The sequence below is a fragment of the Nomascus leucogenys genome, chromosome 12 (assembly GCF_006542625.1).
Source record: "Nomascus leucogenys isolate Asia chromosome 12, Asia_NLE_v1, whole genome shotgun sequence".
Taxonomy (NCBI): Eukaryota; Metazoa; Chordata; class Mammalia; order Primates; family Hylobatidae; genus Nomascus; species Nomascus leucogenys.
Genome location: NC_044392.1, coordinates 33,899,698 through 33,919,984, shown reverse-complemented (window position 1 = coordinate 33,919,984; position 20,287 = coordinate 33,899,698). Strand labels below are relative to the sequence as shown.

The 20,287-nt window shown below is 41.4% G+C and overlaps 1 protein-coding gene across 3 annotated transcripts in view; it reads right to left on the bottom strand.

Moving 5' to 3' along the window:
• Window positions 1-19,314, bottom strand: part of ADCY10 (adenylate cyclase 10) — a 104,600-nt gene extending 85,286 nt beyond the window's left edge. The window contains exons 1-7 of one of the 3 annotated variants that reach the window (XM_004089823.3): window positions 19,075-19,233; window positions 9,861-10,066; window positions 8,773-8,877; window positions 6,888-6,926; window positions 6,534-6,714; window positions 3,701-3,906; window positions 1,027-1,123 (exon numbers count right to left, since the gene is read on the bottom strand). In XM_004089823.3, the coding sequence (XP_004089871.1) occupies window positions 1,027-1,123; window positions 3,701-3,906; window positions 6,534-6,693 (463 nt within the window). In that variant the 5' untranslated portion in view covers window positions 6,694-6,714; window positions 6,888-6,926; window positions 8,773-8,877; window positions 9,861-10,066; window positions 19,075-19,233. Of the gene's footprint in view, window positions 1-1,026; window positions 1,124-3,700; window positions 3,907-6,533; window positions 6,715-6,887; window positions 6,927-8,772; window positions 8,878-9,860; window positions 10,067-19,074 lie in introns of all 3 variants that reach the window. The other 2 variants (XM_003258820.4, XM_003258821.3) reach the window with 2 other exon arrangements.
• Between the last annotated feature and the right edge of the window lie 973 nt (window positions 19,315-20,287).

Here is a 20,287-nt window from a genome sequence, read left to right as displayed (position 1 = left end):
ATTAGATGCCTATTTGACATCCAGTGGAAGTAGCCTATAGGCAGGGTATTTTGTTTGTTTTTTATGAATTCAGGACAAAAATCTGTCCTAGAATTCAGGAAAAAAGACTGAAGTGAATTCTGGCAGTTAGGTCTGAGACTCGGGTGATAAAAGCAACTTGCAGGACCTTGAGAGTGAGTGTCTGCTTAAGTTTTGTGATACAGCCTTCTTATTTGCCTCATCTTACTCATATGGAAGTTAAGCACGAATAAATGGTTCACTAAGAAGTGAGTAGAGAAGACTAGAAGGTCAAAGACAGATCCCTGAAGTCACCAACATTTAAGACATGGGAAGGAAACTAAGCAAAGAGGACTGAAAATAGGTGATTTGAGAGGTAAAGGCAAAACTAGAAAAGAATAATACTTTTGAACCCAAGGAAAAAAGAGAAGGTAGTGTCCAAGAAAAGAGCATAAGCTACGGTCAACCATCTAGGATGAGGCCTGAGAAGAGGTCACCTGGTTTGGCAAATTAATGGTCTTTGGCGGCCTTGACATAAACAGTCTCAGTAGACAGCAGGGGACCAGGGTAGAAGCTGGATGTCAGCGGTGCAAGATTGAAGAGCAGGTGAGCACAGACATCAAGGTGCTTGCAATCAATATTTATTGGATAAATAAATAAATAAGGGGATATAAGAACAGGTATAAATACATTTACAGATTACTTTTCTGAGAAGTTTATTGGTGAAGGTTAGTAGGGGAAAGCAGCACGCAAAGAAGCTTTACTTTTTCTTTTATCCTAGGGGATACTTATTAATGTTTGATGGATGAGGGAAAGGAGTCAGTGCATAGGGAGAGGTGGACGGTGTGGGGAGTGTCATACTTAGAATTGCTGTCCTGGAGAATGGGAAGCAGGTCCCCTTCATGTGCTGGTAAGGACCAGGAGCTGTGTTGAGGAGACCACCCACTAGTAATGAAGCTGTTGGCATTGGTATAAGACCCTACTGACCACTGGTAGAGGCGAAGGCGTTTTTCCATGGTGGGTACTTACTTCTGTGCTTACCAGAAGGATAATAATGCATGAAGGTCATACACTTTGTGAAAAATTCATCAAAATTAAAACTACGGGGTGGTTTTAAGAAGTTAACCTAAATAAAAGAAAATGAGAAGTTTTCAATTATTCTGAGAACTGTTTAACCCTTCAGAGTGTAATTTCTCAGCAGAAAGTCAGAGAGTATGCTTTTGACTGAACAGTGATTGGCACACTTAAACACCAAAAATCTTTGATTTGCAAAATTGAAATTTTAAATTGAAAATTTAAAAAATCTTTCCAATTACGGTATTCACTCATATCTCAATGTTTGGTATATGTACAGAGAGGGTCATTCCAAGGGGGACTAATCTTACACTTTTCCGCCCTTAGAACTTTTTCCTGCTTTTTGTCCTTCATAACGTTTTAATTCAAATAAAACCTGGTTAAACTGCACACCATTTCTTTCTTGTAAGTGTTAAAGGACGGGGGCTGATGGCCAAAAAGGAATTAGGAGCATCACCAGTCATAAGACATGAAGATCATGAGACACATGTGATGACACACTGAGGGTGGCATGACCTCGTTTTTGTGGTAGTCTTGGTTAAAAAAAAAAAAGCATAAACTTAGTCCAATAAACAGAAAACATGAGGCCCGTAATCCCAGCACTTTGGGAGGCTGAGGTGGGCAGATTGCTTGAGCTCAGGAGTTCGAGACCAGCCTGGGTAACAATGGTGAAATCCTGTCTCTACCAAAAATACAAAAAAAAAAAAAAAAAAGCCAGGCGTAGTGGCACATGTCTGTGGTCCCAGTTACTCAGGAGACTGTGGTGGGAGAATCGCTTGAGACTGGGAGTTAGAGGTTGAAGTGAGCTGAGATCATGCCACTGCACTCCCCCCTGGGTGACAGAGTAAGACTCCATCTCAAAAAAAAAAACAAAAACTATATATATATATTTTATATATATATATATATATATATATAGAGAGAGAGAGAGAGAGAGAGAAAACATCAGGCAAAACTAAACAGAGAGATGTTTGACAAAATAACTGACAACTCTCAAGTGTCAAGGTCATAAAAGACAAGGAAAGACTGAAGTGCTGTTACAGACTGCAGGAGACTATGCAAAAATATCAACAAAATGCAATGTGAGATCATGCATACAGTCCTGGAACATTCCACTAAGGACCACAGTGGGAAAACTGGTGACATTCAAATAAGGTCTTTAACTAGTGCATAGTATTGTACCAATGTTAATTTCCTGGTTTTGACTATTGCAGTCTTGTTATGAAAGATGTTAACATTAAGGGAAGGTAGGTGAAGGATATATGGAAACTCTATTATTTTTTCAACTTTTCTGTAAGTCTAACATGAATTCAAAGTTAAAACACTTTTTAAAGGTATAAAGAATGATTGAAGAGAGGCTGGGCGTGGTGGCTCACACCTATAATTCCAGCACTTTGGGAGGCTGAGGCGGGTGGATCATGAAGTCAGGAGTTCAAGACCAGCCTGGCCAAGATGGTGAAACCCCATCTCTACTAAAAATACAAAAAATTAGCCGGGCGTGGTGGCGGGCGCCTGTAGTCCCAGCTACTCGGAGAGGCTGAGGCAGGAGAATGGCGTGAACCCGGGAGGCGGGGCTTGCAGTGAGCCGAGATTGCGCCACTGCACTCCAGCCTGGGCGACAGAGCGAGACTCCGTCTCAAAAATAAAAAAAATAAAAATAAAAAAATTAGCTGGGCGTGGTAGTGGGCACCTGTAATCTCAGCTACTCAGGAGGCTGAGGCAGGGAATTGCTTGAACCTGGGAGGCAGAGGTTGCAGTGAGCCGAGATCACGCCATTGCACTCTAGCCTGGGCAACAGAGTGAGACTCCGTCTTAAAAAACAAAAAACAAACAAACAAAATGATTGAAAAGGATGGGAATGGGCTATTGCTATGAGCCAGCTAGGCCATGCAGGCTGGATATGTCTTGCTGGAAGACTGAGGAGTGGGTAGTGGTGGTGGGGGTTGTAGGCTGATGCATGAGTGTGGGAGTGCCTCCCATCTTGGCCAGCATCTGCACGGATTCTCTGTCTTTTCTTTCTTTCTGTCACTTAGTCCCATTCCTTTGGCTCATCTAGCAGCACACCTTTCTTCCACTTTCATACCCTCAAAGCACAGCTTTTTTAATTGGCCATATCCCAGGGACAGTTCTGCTTATAGTCAATCTGCAACTTAATCACAATGTTTTCTACTAGGCAGAGCCACAGGAAAAGTCTCTCTTCTATCACTGAACTTCGCCACAGTTGCTCAACTCCAATCTTTACCCTCAGTGATCCCTCACTCTGGGTTAGGAGGGTGTTGGGTAAAGAAAGTGAGGGTCAATGACTATTCCCCTCTGCTCCTGGATGAACCGTCAGACCTTTCTGGTTCCTTAAGAAGGTCACTAGCCCCTCAAAAGACCTCAATCCCCAAATTCCATATCCTCAGTTACCCACAAAGAAGCCTAATCATTTCCTCCTCAAGCTCACCAGCCTGGACTCCTCCCAGAGGAGCTGCCCTGGACTAAAGCTTCTGTAGCCTAACCCAGACTGACCCCGTCCCAATCTCCAGCCCAGGAGCTTTATGAAACCAGTGTGCCCAGTGACTCTTCTGGCAGGGGGCCTCTGTTACAGGCTGGCAGAGCTTTCTGCAAGTAGCAGCATCACACCCACCTTAACTGCTCTCTGATCTGGAATACTCTCAATTTCAATCATGCTCCGGTCACAGAGCTGCCAGCAGTTTGGTGACAGAATAACATCATTCATCTGAGCCATGTTCTGTGCAAGGCGCACATCATCCACTGCCTGACCAATCACCAGAAAGTGGCTGTGTGTTTCATCTCCGAAGACCAACATGCTGATGTGGCCAGCAGCCAGTCCTGGTAAGAAGGCAAGGAATAGGTTGCACAAGAAGTTCTGGATTATTTCCCAGCAGCACAGTTTCTTGGAAAAACCATAATCTTGGTGGGACTATACCGTCTCAGAGCAAAATCTCACTTCTAAAACTTTACATAGGAATTATGGCACACCTCTTTTGGGCTCGGGCCTTCCAAAGCTCCCCTTCTTCCAAAGCTAGAAAGTTCTACCACTAAATTTTGCCTGTCTGTAACATTTATCTCCCTACATTGTCCTACCAGTCCCCAAAGTTATTTTTACCTTTTCTTCAATTATGTATACTTAAGGGCAACAGGGAATACCTTTAATAATTCTTATTTTGGGAGAATTTGCATTTTAGTAGAGATTGAAGCCATAACTAAAAATAATCCCTTAGGGTCGAATTTTAGACAACAGAGGGTGGGGGAAAAGAAGTATGCATTTGACAGTTACACATCCCATCCCAACAACAGTTTCTTTCATTGTTTTTAAGTTGGTAAATGAAAGTTTTGGTACCTGAGTGACAGAAGAAGATATTGTATAATATGACATGTACACAAAATATATGTATAAATGGACTATAAGTGACACGCATTTCTTTTAAATGACAGTAATACAATCAAAGTTTATTTTTTATCTTCGATCTCTGCTGTACTGATTTGTCAGGGCTGATTCTCCCCTGATTCTACATACGGTTTGTTTTCTAGCTGAAACACACTGATGTTTGGACTTACTCTAAAAAAAGGTGCTGGCCGGGCGCGGTGGCTCACGCTTGTAATCCCAGCACTTTGGGAGGCCGAGGCGGGCGGATCACGAGGTCAGGAGATCGAGACCATGGTGAAACCCCGTCTCTACTAAAAATACAAAAAAAATTAGCCGGGCGTGGAGGCAGGCGCCTGTAGTCCCAGCTACTCCGGAGGCTGAGGCAGGAGAATGGCGTGAACCCGGGAAGCGGAGCTTGCAGTGAGCCGAGATTGCGCCACTGCACTCCAGCCTGGGTGACACAAGACTCTGTCTCAAAAAAAAAAAAAAAAAAAAGGTGCTGGGACCCACCTCACTAACAGCCAATCAGCATGCAAGAGGGGGCTGGGTTCCCATCATTCTCTTTTGTTTTTTTTGAGATGGAGTCTCGCTCTGCCACCCAGGCTGGAGTGCAGTGGCACAATCTCGGCTCACTGCAAGCTCCGCCTCCCGGGTTCACGCCATTCTCCTGCCTCAGCCTCTCCAAGTAGCTGGGACTACAGGCGCCCGCCACCACGCCCGGCTAATTTTTTGTGTATTTTTAGTAGAGACGGGGTTTCACCGTGGTCTCGATCTCCTGACCTCGTGATCCGCCCGCCTCGGCCTCCCAAAGTGCTGGGATTACAAGCGTGAGCCACCGCGCCCGGCCCCATCATTCTCAAGAAGGACAACACATCAGACTCCTTGAGTGCTAACTTAGAAAAAATATTCAGTATTATAATAACTTTGTTTTTTTTTTTCAACAAAATATTTAACTTATTTGGACTTTTTTTTTTTGAGATGGAGTTTCACACTTGTTGCCCAGGCTGGAGTGCAATGGCGCCATCTTGGCTCACTGCAACCTCCGCCTCCGGGGTTCAAGCAATTCTCCTGCCTCAGCCTCCCGAGTAGCTGCGATTACAGGCACCCGCCATCACGCCTGGCTAATTTTTGTATTTTAGTAGAGACGGGGTTTTACCATGTTGGTCAGGCTGGTCTCAAACTCCTTACCTCAGGTGATCCACCCACCTTGGCCTCCCCAAGTGCTGGGATTACAGGTGTGAGCCACTGCACCCGGCCTTATTTGGAAATTTTTAACAACATCAAAAGCGGGCCTAGGTGAAAGAAGGCTGAGAAACAGTTAATTGTATAACTGCTGATGATCCCATCAGGTATGACATGTGAGAATTCCAAGTTTTGCAAAGTTTAGTTAGGCAGAAGCTAACACCAACAGCACCAACCATAACTCTGTTACTCATTACTTACACCTCTCAGAATCTCAATTTTCATCTATGAAATGGATACAATGATGCCTGTATCTCAGGACTGTCATATAGTGTGTGTAATGTTTGCACATGCATAGTGTGCAATGTCTGCAATGTAATAAGGAAATATGTGTGACTGTTACTATATTATATGTATAACTTTAAGAAGCCTTGTATAAAGCTGGAGCTGTGTTGCAGGCTGACCTGTTAAGCTTTTCCTGCACATCATTCTTATGAGGTAGGGGGTGACCAGTCTCATGTCGTTGCTGAAAATATGTAATGGCAAGCTAGTCTCTATTTTGTTTTATACTGCACAACGTTGACAAGCAGCAAGATGGAATAAGAATAACAGCAGTAGCAGTAATAAAGACTATTTTGTTCGGTGGTTCCTATGCATCAACTACCATACCAGCTAATTTACTTTTTGTAATAGCTTATTAGGTAGATATTATGATTAGCCCAAATTCTCTCAACTGGTATGTGAGGAAACCAAAATTCACATTCTGATTGTCCTGATTCCAAAGTTCAGGGCATCATGGGGGCTGAGCCACCATGTTCTACTACTTCTCTTTGGGAGAGAGAGATGCCCCAGGAGTCAAGACCCCTATCCCAACTGCCGTAGGATTTATTCCTTCTCAAATGCTTACCTATCTTGACTCGGATGTCTAGGCCTTCTTCACACTCCTGGGTCTCAAACAATCCATGGATCTCCAGGCTACATTTAATTACCACTGTGATAATGTTTTTCAGCTGCTTTCGCTCCACCCTCCACAGGGCTAGCAGTGCATCACCTTCAGAGAGAGACATGCCGCGAGCTTTTGACCTGCCCTGGGGATCAATCTATTTCGTCTGAGATCTGTATAGAAACTTACTCATCAAGCATTCCTCAGCCTATCTCCTGGCCACTCCCTTCTCTGGGATGCCTCTTTTGTCCCCAACACAGAAGCACAGGCACCTCAGCACTCCTTTCTTACCCCTCCTATCTTAGTAAGCCCCCATACCTGCAAATTTCAGGATGTCTCCTCCAAAAATCAACACTTCTGAGAAAAAAAAAAAAAATTAAATCAAACCCTGATTCCTTAAAGGTAGTAAAAAAAATAATAATTCTTTCTTAGTGGAAGAGAAACTAGGTCAAAAGAATAGTGATTCAGAGAATAGGCTTATACTAAAGATCTCATCCCAGACAAGCCACTTAACCCATTTGAGTCTGTTTCCTCAAGTGGAGAATGAGTACGTGGAAACAGTTTATGTCTATGCTCCATTTCTGTGAATGGGGAAAGACAGGAGAAAGGCAGGTAGGGTTTCTGATGAGGTCTGAAGACAGCTGCCCTGCTCCCACGATAATGGAATGCTTTTAATTAATTTATTGATCAATATATGTTATAGGCTGGGGCTTGCGTAAGCATGGGTGGGGGGATGAATGACAGGACTCCACAAAAACTAGGAGTCAGGGAATGGGAAAATCACAACCATAGTCACTTGCATTTTTGGTTATTACCAACTGTGTATTTTGTTTATTTAGATGGTATGGCATAAATGGTCATTCTCTCTTTTAGTTACGCATCATCACGGATTGGTTAAGCACCTGTTGTGCCAAGTCAGATGCAGAAAGGTATCAACCATAGTTCCTGTTTTTATGAAGCATTAAATTTTGTCTAGTGGGTAACATCAAGATATTACTAAGGAACTCAGAGCCTGATAAAACACCAGGCCAGGAGTTCACCATAACAGAGTAAACTGTTGTCTTCATGAATAGTTTGAATTAACAATGCAAACAAGATGGCAGGCAGAGGTTGACAAGGAGACTAAAGTTTTCAGTTCACTCTAAGTGCTTTACCATCCATCATTAGGAGACAAATTATTGAGACGTTAATTATAAATCATTTATCTACTCATACAACAATCTCTTAATGACTATCTTTGGGTTATATAGATGCTGGCTTTTAAAAATACTTGGATAGGCCAGGAGCGGTGGCTTACACCTATAATCCCAGCACTTTGGGAGGCTGAGGTGGGAGGATCACCTGAGGTCAGGAGTTAGAGACCAGCCTGGCCAACATGGTAAAACCCCATCTCTACTGGAAAAAAATACAAAATTGCTGGGCATGGTGGCGCACGCCTGTAACCCCAGCTACTTGGGTGGCTGAGGCAGGAGAATTGCTTGAACCTGGGAGGCAGAGGTTGCAGTGAGCTGAGATGGTGCCACTGCACTCCAGCCTGGAAGACAGAGTGAGACTCTGACTCAAAAAAAAAAAATTAATAAATAAAAATAGCCGGGCGCCCTGGCTCTCACCTATAATCTCAGCACTTTGGGGGACTGATGTGGGCAGATCACTTGAGGTCAGGAGTTCGAGACCAGCCTGGCCAACATGGTGAGACCCCATCTCTACTAAATATACAACAATTAGACGGGCGTGGGGGCGGGCGCCTGTAATCCTAGCTACTTGGGAGGCTGAGACATGAGAATCGCTTGAACCCAGGAGGCGAAGGTTTCAGTGAGCCAAGATTATGCCACTGCACTCCAGCCTTGGCGACAGAACAGGACTCTATCTCTAAATAAATAAATAAATAAAAATAAATATAAATACTTGGATATGTAATATAACTAAAAGTATTACTACTACAGTTCTTTTAAAAAGCAGTCTATAATTCAGCCCTCTAACACAAAACATCCCTTCCCTCAAATAGTCTGTATTAGTGAGGTTTGATTATATTTATTTCTTCAGTTATACTATATCATATTTCAAAAAAGACTGGTTTTATACACATTTCGTGGGGAAGAGGAGGAGTGCTAAGCAATTGTACTCTATCAGGTTATAATTGACAACTACAGAAAAAACAATGATTTGAAATATTCTCAAGCCAGAAACCTATGGGAACACTTACTCTCCACTATTGCACTTATGTGGTAGTTGAGGATCTCCACCAACTGCTCAGCCCCTCTGTCCATGTACATGGCACTGCTGAACTTCTCAGTCATTGCAGTAAAACCTGGAATAAATGTGCAGCTGGTTTCCTTGGCTGCTTGGGGAAATCAAACAGAGCCAGAAGAGGACTACCCTGGAAGGCAGTGGGCCTCAGCTTTTTTTTTTTTTTGAGACAGAGTCTCGGTCTGTAGCCCAGACTGGAGGGCAATGGTGTGATCTCGGCTCACTGCAACCTCCGCCTCCTGGGTTCAAGCAATTCTTCTGCCTCAGCCTCCCGAGTAGCTGGGACTATAGGCGTGCGCCACCATGCCAGGCTCATTTTTGTATTTTTAGTACAGACAGGGTTTCACCATGTTAGCCAGGATGGTCTTGAATGCCTGACCTTGAGATCCGCCCGCCTTGGCCTCCAAAAGTGTTGGGACTGCAGGTGTGAGCCACTGTGCCCAGTGGCCTCAGCTTTTAAAAACAGGCAGTTTCTTCTTAAGGATCTTTGTGGCTGGTCAAGTGTCAGACATGCAGCCTCCTCTATTATTTTAGGGGTCAGGAAAAGGCTCCAGATACCTCTTTCTTCCAAATTCTCAACTGTACAGTGATAACTGCAACTTCTTTAACTGGGAATAAAATTTTCATTCCGTGGTAACAAAAACACACACATTTCAAACACTTCTGAAGAGGTGGCAAGTTTATTAGTAAGATGTAAACATCATCTAGGGAGATCATTTCCTGAGGTCAATTTTGACTGGGATGTGTGTGGGGCTTGGGGCTGGGGAGGATGAGTCAGTGAAGTTGGGGCAGAGATACTGGAGCAAAGAATGGGACTTGAGCATCTTAAAGATATGCCCATGACTGGCAGTACTGGGTAAGGGAGGATGAGAGAGAGCCAGGGCCACAAGCTATTTCCTCCCTCTTGGGTTCTCAATGGAGCACATCTGTGACAGCCCAAGGGCTCCAGAATGGCCTCCCTACTCTGCAATCAAGCTCTGCATGTGAATTCCCACGTGAGCCTGTTGCTCATCCACATTAAACAAACATCCCTTTTGCACTTGCCTGAAATATCAACAAACATCAGGACTCCATCAAAACAATCTATAAAGGGTCGCTCTGGGGAGAAATGTCCATAGACAATGAGGTCTGGTAGATGAGCTGCTATTCTGACTATGGGCCAGTCCTGGAATTCTTCTCTTGGAGTGTTCATGTTCAAGACAAATGTTCAGGATTTTATGGTGACAGGAAGCAGTCTCCAAATAGGTCTTCTAAAAAGAAAATTGAAATAGAGGAGATCTGATATATTCATTTGCTCATTTTCCTATTGCTGTTTCTCCATTTGTTTTGTTCTAACCTGCAGCCTGCTTATAGTGGTGAAAATGCCAGAGTTGTTGAGCCACACTTCAAAAGGGCCAATTTCTATATAGAGGAAGAACCCTCCCACCCTGAACAGCTGTTGCATAAGTGAGCTCCATTACAAAGAGGCTGGGGTGAAAGAGGGTAGCTGAACGGCTCCACTCATTTGCAGGAAGGGGTAGGCCCTCGCAGGGCAAGTCCAGCTGTAGGAGGCTGTTAAGCTCTATTCACTCAGGCCAGACTTCTTTTTCTTCTGTCCTCATGTTTCCTTTACCCTCTCTCTACCTTGGTCTTTTACTTTTTTCTCTCTTAAAAAAAAAAAAAAAATCAAGTGTAGATGTGATTTATGTGTGTGAGTGTATTTATATGTAAGTGAGTATTAGAGTTTTGTATATAGGCAAGAGATTAAGCCTATAAAGGTATAAGGTTAAATAAATAGAAGAAAAGAGTTCAGAAAGGTGTGTGTGTGTGTGTGTGTGTGTGTGTGTCTGTGGCAGCTGGAAAGATGGAAGACCTTAAGCTGTAAATGGAAGGAAATGCTGAAATTTCAATTTGTTGCCCAGTTAGTTCTGAGAAAACTAGGATTTCCTAAGGCCTTCCTGTAGCTGCTGGGGCAGATTAAATGCTCATGCCTAAATGTTGTAAAAATCATGCTCTACCAGCCTGAACAGTACGAGCAAACACGCTTTACTTTTTCAGAGCAATCCAAGTTACTGGAATAGGTTATACAGAAAATAAGAGGATTTGTTTTTTAAGAAAAGGAATTGTTATTTTTGGTTTAATTCTGACCAGCAGACAGGAACTGGTTAGTAGGTCATATTGGGATATATTAGAGTATTAGAGGAAAAAATTGAGACAGTCACTTATATCCCTTAGATTTAAGGGGAAGTATTTACAAAATAACTCAGGGAAAAATATTTGTGCATTTAACAGACAAACTTTAAAATGTATATAGTATACATTTAAAAATGTATTTAGTGTGCTAAAAAATGAGTGCTAAATGTTACATATTGGATAACCTTTAAAAGGAAAAGTCCTGGCAAACTCAAATGTTAAGAAGTGAACAAAAGAAAGAAGCATATAACTAAGGTTTAAAAAAAAAAAGGTAGCATTAAAAACGCAACAAAAGACCACAGCATGTGCCAGGAACAGTCAATAGATAAAATTAAATCAAATAAATAACTTCAGATAGTAAATTTGGTGCTATATGAACTTTTAAGAAGGATGTGAGAGGCTGGGTGGAGTGGTTTGTGCCTATAATCCCAGCACTTTGGGAGGCCTACACAGGAGTATTGCTTGAGCCCGAGTTCGAGACCAGCTTGGGCAACATAGTGAAATCCCATCTCTACAAAAAAAAGAAAAAAAAAATTGCTGGGTGTGGTGGCATGCGCCTGTAGTCCCAGCTATTCAGGAAGCTGAGGTGGGAGGACGGCTTGAGCCCAGGAGGTCAAGGCTGCAAGGAGCTGAGATTGTGTCACTGCACCCTATCCTAGGTGACAGAGTGAGACCCCATCCCTAAAATAATAATAATGATAATAATAAAAAGAAAGGTACAAGAAAATTGAATGTCCAGAATGAAAGACTTATAAAAAATGCTAAAGTTAAGAAAACCTAGAGGGATTTTTAAAGGCTTTGTTGAAAACAAGGTAATTAATAAAAGAGGAATAAGGACGAAGCTTAAGTATGATGTACCATACAACTTTTCTTCTGTTTCTACCTTCTCCACCATGGAGGATTGAAAAGTATAACAAGCATTGCTAAGAAAGAATTGAAATCCAAGATAAGTAGTGTTAAAGCACACAGTCATTTTAAATAAATTCTAGCTAGTCCCAGACAACATATATCTTCAGATACTGAAAGAACAGACAAGTGTAATGTCAATAATCTCAAAAAACCGTGGAGAACAAGAGATGGGCTGGAATACCATAGATGGGCACATTCTCTTTTGAATTTCAAAAGATGAGGCTACTCATGGATCCCAGAAAGCATAGACCAGTAAACATAATGTATTTGTTGAGATAATACAGGTTATGTTTCATTAACAAATAACTTTGAAATCTCAATGGCTTGAAGTAACAAAGGCTTATTTCTTGTTCATTTCTTGCTCATACTACATGTCCCTTGTGGGTTGTATGGGATTCTCCTCTGTTTTTGCCTTCACTTTGGGACCCAAACTGGAATATTCTGGTTGTCCAGGTAGTGGGAAAGAGGAGGTAGTGGAGTATACTCATTCTACTCCCAGAAGTGACTTATTTCACTTTTACTCGTGGCATTGACCAAAGCAAATTACATGACCATGCCTAGTTTCAAGTAGGCAGGGAAGTGTATTCCTACCATGTGCACAATAGGAAAGAGGGTTGGAATATTTGGGAGCAGCCTCAATGGTTATTTAGATTAGCAAGACGTGATTAAAAGGAGTCAAATGGATTCAGAGCCAAGAGCAAGCCAACATTATTTCCTTTTTTTGGAAGAGTTATTAAACTTTTAAATCAAGAGACTGCTATAGACAATGTATATATTGACTTTAAGGCATTTGGCCAAATTTCTCATATGCTTGTGAGTAAAATATACAAAATTACAGGAATAAAGAAAATATAATTGGCTGGTTAACAATCACACTTAATGGAAATTGATTAGTATTCTGGTGTCAACTCAGAGGTAAGCCTCCATGGGCATGATAGAGGACTTTGATAACAATATAATTGGAAGTACGGCCATTATGGAAAACAATATGGAGGTTCCTAAAAAATTAAAAATAGAACTATCATATGATCTAACAATCCCATATCTGGGTATATACCCAAAGGAATTGAAATCAGTATGCCTACACTCCTGTGTTTATTTCAGCACTATTCACAATAGCCAAGATATGCAACCAACCCAAGTGTTCATCAGCATATGAATGGATAAAGAAAACATTGGATAATAGATAATATATACAATGGAGTACTATTTAGCCCTAAAACAGAAGGAAATCCTTTCTTGTATGATAGCATGGATGAACCTGGAGGGCCTTATGTTAAGTGAAATAAGCCAGGCACAGAGAGACAAAAATATTGAATGATCTCACTTATATATGGAATCTAAAAAAGTCAAAATCATAGAAGCAGAGTAGAATGGTGGTGCCAGGGGCTGGGTTGGGTGGGGGGAATGAGATGTTGGTGGCTGAAGGATACAAAGTTTCAATTAGACACAGTGAAAAAGTTCTGGAGATCTAACCTAGAGCATGGTGACTACAGTTAATGAAGTATTATATACTTCAAAATGGCTAAGAGAGAGTAGATCTTAAATGTTCTCACCACACAAAAATGTTAAGTATGTGAGATGATATGTTAATTACCTTGATTTAATTACTTCATGATGTATACATATATTAAAATGTCACATTGTACACCATAAATATGTATAATTTTTGTCATTTTTGCCTTAATAAAGCCGAGGGAAAATAAAATTTGAAAATGCACTGATGACAGAGCTAGGATTTTAATATATCTTAATCAACCACAATAATGAAATTTCAAAAGAATAAGTGAGAAGTGCTGTATTTAGAGTTTTTAACAAAATCAAATGCATAAGCACAAGGTGTTAGAAAACTAGATTTACTGCAAATTAATGCTATCTTTTAAAAAATTTTTATTGAAGCATAACATACACGTAGGAAAATGTACAAATCATAAGTGTACAGCTGGAATTACTCTAAGGTGAGCAAATCCATGTAATACCCATTCATAGCAAGAAGGAAAACATTACCAGCAGTCCAGAAGTTTTTCTCATGCCCCCTTCAAGTCACTACCCTTCTCTTCTCCCTGAAGGTAACTTTTCTTATTTCTAACAACATAGATCACCTTTGCCAGTTTTCAAACTTTATATAAATGAAATCATACTACATCTTTTGTGTTTGTGATATTCATCCATGTTGTTGTATATCAGTAATTGTTCACTTTCAGTGCTATATAGTATTCCATCACCTGATTATACCACAAAACATTTATCCACTATACTATTGACCTGTGGGTTGTTCCCAGTTTTAGACTATTATGAATAATGGTGCTAAGAACATTCTTATTCATGTGTTTTGGTGAACAGATGTATGCATTTCTCTTGGGTATATACACAGGAGTGGAATTGCTGGGTCATAGGATATATACATGTTAAACTTTAGTACAGGCTTGTCCAAGCCATGGCCTGTGGGCCACACATGGTCCAGGATGGCTTTGAATGCAGCCCAACACAAATTTGTAAACTTTCTTAAAACATTATGAGATTTTTTTGTGATTTTTTTTTTCTTAGCTCATCAGCTATCATTATTGTTAGTATTATTTTATGTGTGGCCCAAGATGATTCTTCCTCTTCCAATGTGCCCCAGGGAAGCCAAAAGATTGGATACCCCTGCTTGAGTAGATCCTACTAAACAGCTTTCCAAAGTGAGGGTACCAACTTACACTCCCTCAGGCGAGGTGTGACAGTTCAGTTGCTACATATCTCGGCCAACACTTATTTTGTCAGTCTTTTCAAGTTTTAGTCATCTTGCTAGGTAAGTGGTGGTGAGAAGACAGGCCATTTCTCTTACTGTCTCCTGTCTCTGAAGAGAAGGAGGAAGTAAAAGCTGAAAAACACAGGAATGAAGTCAGTGGCAAGACCAGCCAGCGCCACTGATGACCAGGTCTGAGGTTAAAAGATTAACCCCCCATTCTAACCACATGTGCTATCTACAGATGTCAATCTATTATGACCCTTTCACCTGGAACCCCTTAGAGCTGTAAGCCCTTAAAAGGACCAGGAACTGTTTCTTTGGGGACCTCAGTTCTTGAGATGCAAATCTGCCAACGCTCCCGGCAGAATAAAGCCTCTTCCTTCTTTAACCTGGTGTCTGAGGGGTTTTGTCTGTGGCTTGTCCTGCTACAATGGTATCTGTGGTTTTGTGTTTCCTTGTTGGTACTAAGGAGATTAAGCACCTTTTCATATGTTAATTAGCTATTTGGAGGCAATGCAATTTTAAGATACATAAAAGTGTTCAAGTCTAATCTAGAGGATTGAAGTTCATTGACCTCTTTAAAGTTCATTGACTCTGGAATGTGAGGAATAATGGGAGAGATTGGAAATAAGTCAGAAAATTATGACATTTTGGTTAAAATGGTAGTTGTCTTCAAATATTTGGGCTGAACTGTGAAAGTTGTGGGGTAAGTGGGGGACATGGGTGTGAATGCAAAGTGTAATGTGGGACCTTGCAATCAAAGAACAACTTCCCTACCTTCCTTGAGGTAGAAATTTGGTTTGGGTTAGCAAGATTAAAGTTCATGGGAAGTATGTAGTGGGAAAGGCAAGTTGGTGTGTTTTTCTTCAGTGGAGGGAGCTAGTTATCAAAGAATAAGTGACCGTAAACAGTATGTTCTGTAGGCACGGGTGCTCTGAAGTGGCTTCCACGATGTGCTGAGTAGCCAGAGAACTAAGATAGGACTAAGCAGAACTGAGCAGGGCGTAGCTCTATTCTTCCCTCTCCTGCCCCCAGTTCACTAGCTCAACTTTGATTTCTTTAGCTACCAAACTTGTAAGATTGAAAGACTGAGCTAATAAAAATAGAGGATGCTCAGTTAAATTTGAATTTTAAATAAACAACAATTTTTTAGTATAAATATATTCCAAACATTGCATTCTTTCTAGCAGCCCTACTATCAGCCGCTTCAATTTTGGCAATATCACACTCTCCTCACATGCATAGTATAGACTGTCTTGCTAAAGTTGTTAACACTGGATGAAAAGTGGGTTAGGTTTATTCTTTGTTGCTCAGGATCAACTAGGATCAATGACTGGCAATCACTGAAGGACAGATACAAACAATGTACGAATGAATGTTCAAACTGGGCAGTTTTAGGAAGTGTTGGATAGCTATCTACCTGTGAGGGTAGAGGTATAAAAAGTAGAGGTTCCTCTTCAAAGACTTTCCTCCCCGTCTAATTAGGAATAAATAGTAACTTCTCTTAAAAGCAAAATTTATTCAAAGGCCACAATGTAGCCTAAATATTTGCCCTGGCATGCTTGTACTGGTCCAAGCAAGCATTAGGTCATAGCGTGTTCCTCTTCCTTATTTAAAAGTGTTTTTACCTTTCTCAGCATTCCACAAGTTACTTCCTCCTTTTGTTCTCCTCTACCTTTGCCTCTTTTAAAAGGTTCTAAGTTGCTAGCCAATCGGGACAAATACAGAATGTGAGGTCCCGTTCCAGCCAATGGGCAGTAGGGTGAACACATCAGGTTATAAATGACCCTGTCTCCTTTGTTCAGTGTACTCTTGTGGCAAAACTGCTGGCGAGTATACCCTTTCTGCAGGAAGTAAAAATGGCCTTACTAAATAATTAAATTTATGTTTAAGTGCTATTTCTTTATGGCACTGGAGAACAAGCGTTTCAAACAGAAATGATTTTAGTCAGTGTAGAGATGAATTAGATGATTGCTAAGATTCTATTGTTTTAATTAAGGGGATGTGAATGAACTTGGACAGATTTTTCTGTTTATGATGACCAAACAAGGAAAGTATGTGCATTTTGAGATTAAGATAGCATATGTAGATGTGAAACTAAAAGAAGAAAATGATAGGTTTAAAAGGCAGGGAGATCTAAAATGAATATCTGGGAGTTTCTAATGAACATCCATAAAAGACAATAGAAATTTTCTGTTTTTGAAGATATAGTTTTCTGCTTTGAGTTCTGCACATCACAAAATGATTAGTGATAGCGATATTTACCTTTCTATAGGCACATACCACATTGTAATTATAATTTATTATGACCTCTTTATGTGAAGCATTCTATTGTAGGAGTTATTAAGAAATTATTTTAGGCAGATAGAGAGCAAAAGGGGTCATTGGGAAATTTTCGTTTTTTAAAGCATCTCCAGAAAATTTCTTGTATAGCCTTAGCTCTTACAGCCAGGCCGGCAACCTTTGATATGCAAATGAAGGTCATTAGAAACAGGGCCCACCCAACATGGCGATTCCCGAGGCCTTCTTGCCCTTGCCCCACATGTTCCTGGCAACATGGCCGCCCCCACATACTCCCACATGTGTAGAACATCATGGCACCCTGCATTTGCATATTAAAAGGCTAGGGTGAGAGGGCCAGCTTTTTTGAGGGCTTCGTGAATGACATGCCTGGTCAAACCAATCCCCTGAACCCTATGCAAATCAGACACTACCTCCTCCAGCCTCTGTAATACATACCTGGCTGACGTCCACCCCCCGGGGGTTCCCTTTCTCCGCTTTGGAGCCCCCCTCCCTCTGTCACTGTATGGGGGAGCTTCTTCCCTCTTTCCTCTTCCTTCTTGCCTATTAAAGTCTCCGCTCCTTAAAAATCACTCCACATGTGTCCGTGTCGTTTTATCTAAACCGGGATGAGGACTAAGAACCTTGGTGTTCCTCCACTCATTGGAGCCATATCAATTCTACATAGGTTGCCTCATTTAATCATCCAAAGAGCACTATGAAGTAGACCTGATTTCTATAGATATGAAAACTGAAGCACAGAGATATTAACTTGCCCTAGGTTATACAGCTGGAATATCCAGGTCTGTGGGACTTGAAAGTCCCTGTTGTTTCTACTGTATCATGCTATATCCCATTTGTATATGCTTTATAGCACTTTGGGGATGTATATGACCTAGAGAAAAGATGTATTTAATTTAAGAGCACTTTCAATGCATGTTGATGGTACCCTTATCAACTGTTCAGCCAATTCTATCACATCAATGATAGAGCATGAACAGCGTGGGTACTGACAAAGCATGGAAGCACCTTGGAATGAGAAATGAGGATACCTGAGTCAAAAGGCAAGCAGGCGGCCGGGCGCGGTGGCTCACGCCTGTAATCCCAGCACTTTGGGAGGCCGAGGTGGGCGGATCACAAGGTCAGGAGATCGAGACCATCCTGGCTAACACGGTGAAACCCCATCTCTACTAAAAATACAAAAAATTAGCCGGGCCTGGTGGCGGGTGCCTGTAGTCCCAGCTACTCAGGAGGCTGAGGCAGGAGAATGGTGTGAACCCGGGAGGCGGAGCTGGCAGTGAGCCGAGATGGTGCCACTGCACTCCAGCCTGGGTGACAGAACAAGACTCTGTCTCAAAAAAAAAAAAAAAAAAAAGGCAAGCAGGCGAATGAGGCCCGAAAGATAAACCAAGAAGGATTCCTGAATGAAGAGTGTGAGTAAAGAAAACTCAGTAGTACCCAAAAATGAAAAGAGAAATTAGGGTTTGATTATATTCATCAGTTTCCCTAAATCTCTCCTCTAGAACTTCCTAATAGATTTTATATTCAACTTTTCACCTATATGTAGTCAGGTTTCACAAGAGTCCAAAGAGGGAGATACTCTGAACTTAAAGGCACAGTGTTATCTGTCATGAAAGCTTGCTTGCCTACTCTAGCCATGGTAATTTTTCTTCTGAGCTATTATGGCTCTTAATGTCTACACTTAAGTGGCTTATTTCCCGTACAAATATCCTTGATTATCTTTTGAATTGCTTCTAGTTTGTCTTCATCTGAATTGTAAGCTCCCCGTTTGGAACCATCTTCTACATATCTTTGTTTACTCCACAGCACCTTCCCAGAACCCCCTTCAAGAGGTAGGCACTTAGTAGTTGTTGACTGATAAAAAGGAGGGTATCACATGAGAAACTGCAGAGAAGAGGCAAATAAAGAGAGTAAGCTAGAAAGACAGAGCATCCAGGTTAAATAAGATGAGGCAATATTTAAGCCTTCAAGCTTCTAAGCTCATGTAAGGGACTGACACAGAGGTATACACCAACTTGAACCCTGACTTCTAGCCCCAGGCTTTCCCACTCCTCTGCACTCCAATAGCTGTCTTCTTTCCTGACTGTCGCCCTCATCTTCAGCGCTGCAACCAATCTTTCTGCTGAGACTCTTACTTCCACATACCTCCACTTCATCCAGGGCTGAGGAAAAGCCATACCTCAATTAGGGACTAGGTCTTTTAAGACTGCAGAAGACAGGAGAGGAGGCCAGGTGACATTATTCTGAAGACAGCTGAAGTGCCATGTCTGTCTACAGCTGACCCATAAAATGACAGTTTTGTCTAAGAGCCGTTTTCCAGGCCACACCCTCATCAGTAGCTCATTGTTCCACGGACACTGACCATGTTTCTGATTGGGTGGCACTGCCGTCCCCTCCCCCACCAACCTGAGTGGCCTACTACTGTACAAGGACTGGCTCTTTCAGGTTCTCTTATCCGCACGTTTGAGGCAAGGGTCAGGGGAGACTGACATGACCCCAGAGTGTTTTACACAACTCTTCCCTTGGCCATGGGGAGGAGGGTTGAAATTAGGCAATAGTTGGTAGGTGATCATCAGAAGTATCTCCAGAGCCAGCAAACACCTAATTTTAGTCAATAGTGGTTACAGCTTGTACCAGGCCTGTGAAATTTACCAGTTATAATAAATTCAGTACTTACCTTCAGATATATTTGTGAGGTAAATTTTTGTTTGAAGAATTATATACCTGCCCTGACTGGTCAAGTGCACGCTTTTAATCAAATTTATCCCAAAGATAACTTGAAATCCAATGGGCACTGGATTTGAGTTTTCTTTATCTGATGTGACACTGGAAAAATGTTTTTTAAGAGGCTGGCGTGTTTTCTAACAGCTTAAATCATGTGTTGATTTTCCAAATGTTCTTATGTGTATCATCACAACCACAATTATTTAGGGGCACAGCTTTTAAAATGGGAATTTAAAAAGTCTTATTTAAAAAGCTGTACATGTTCTCATACAAAGCCCCGCTCTATAATTAAGTTTACTGTGTACATCAAAATGTTGTAAAACACAGTTGTCTTAGGGAGGAAAACAAGAGGGTCATTTAATTATGTTTGTTGAGTGAATTTTCTGGTGTGAGTTGTGGAAACCAGTCTTATAATTAGAATCATACCTCATTTAATTAAATAATCCACTTAGGGAGAGCTATTCTTAATAAATGCCAGTGTTTTCTATTTCTGCTTCATTATATAAACAGGCTCCAGTAGAGACCTTTGTTTTACAGAAAGGAACCTTAGCTTTGAGGTCCATCCTCATTAACATTCAACCTTTCACTATCATTTTATAAGTTAAAAAAGAAAATATTTACTATGAGGAAACAG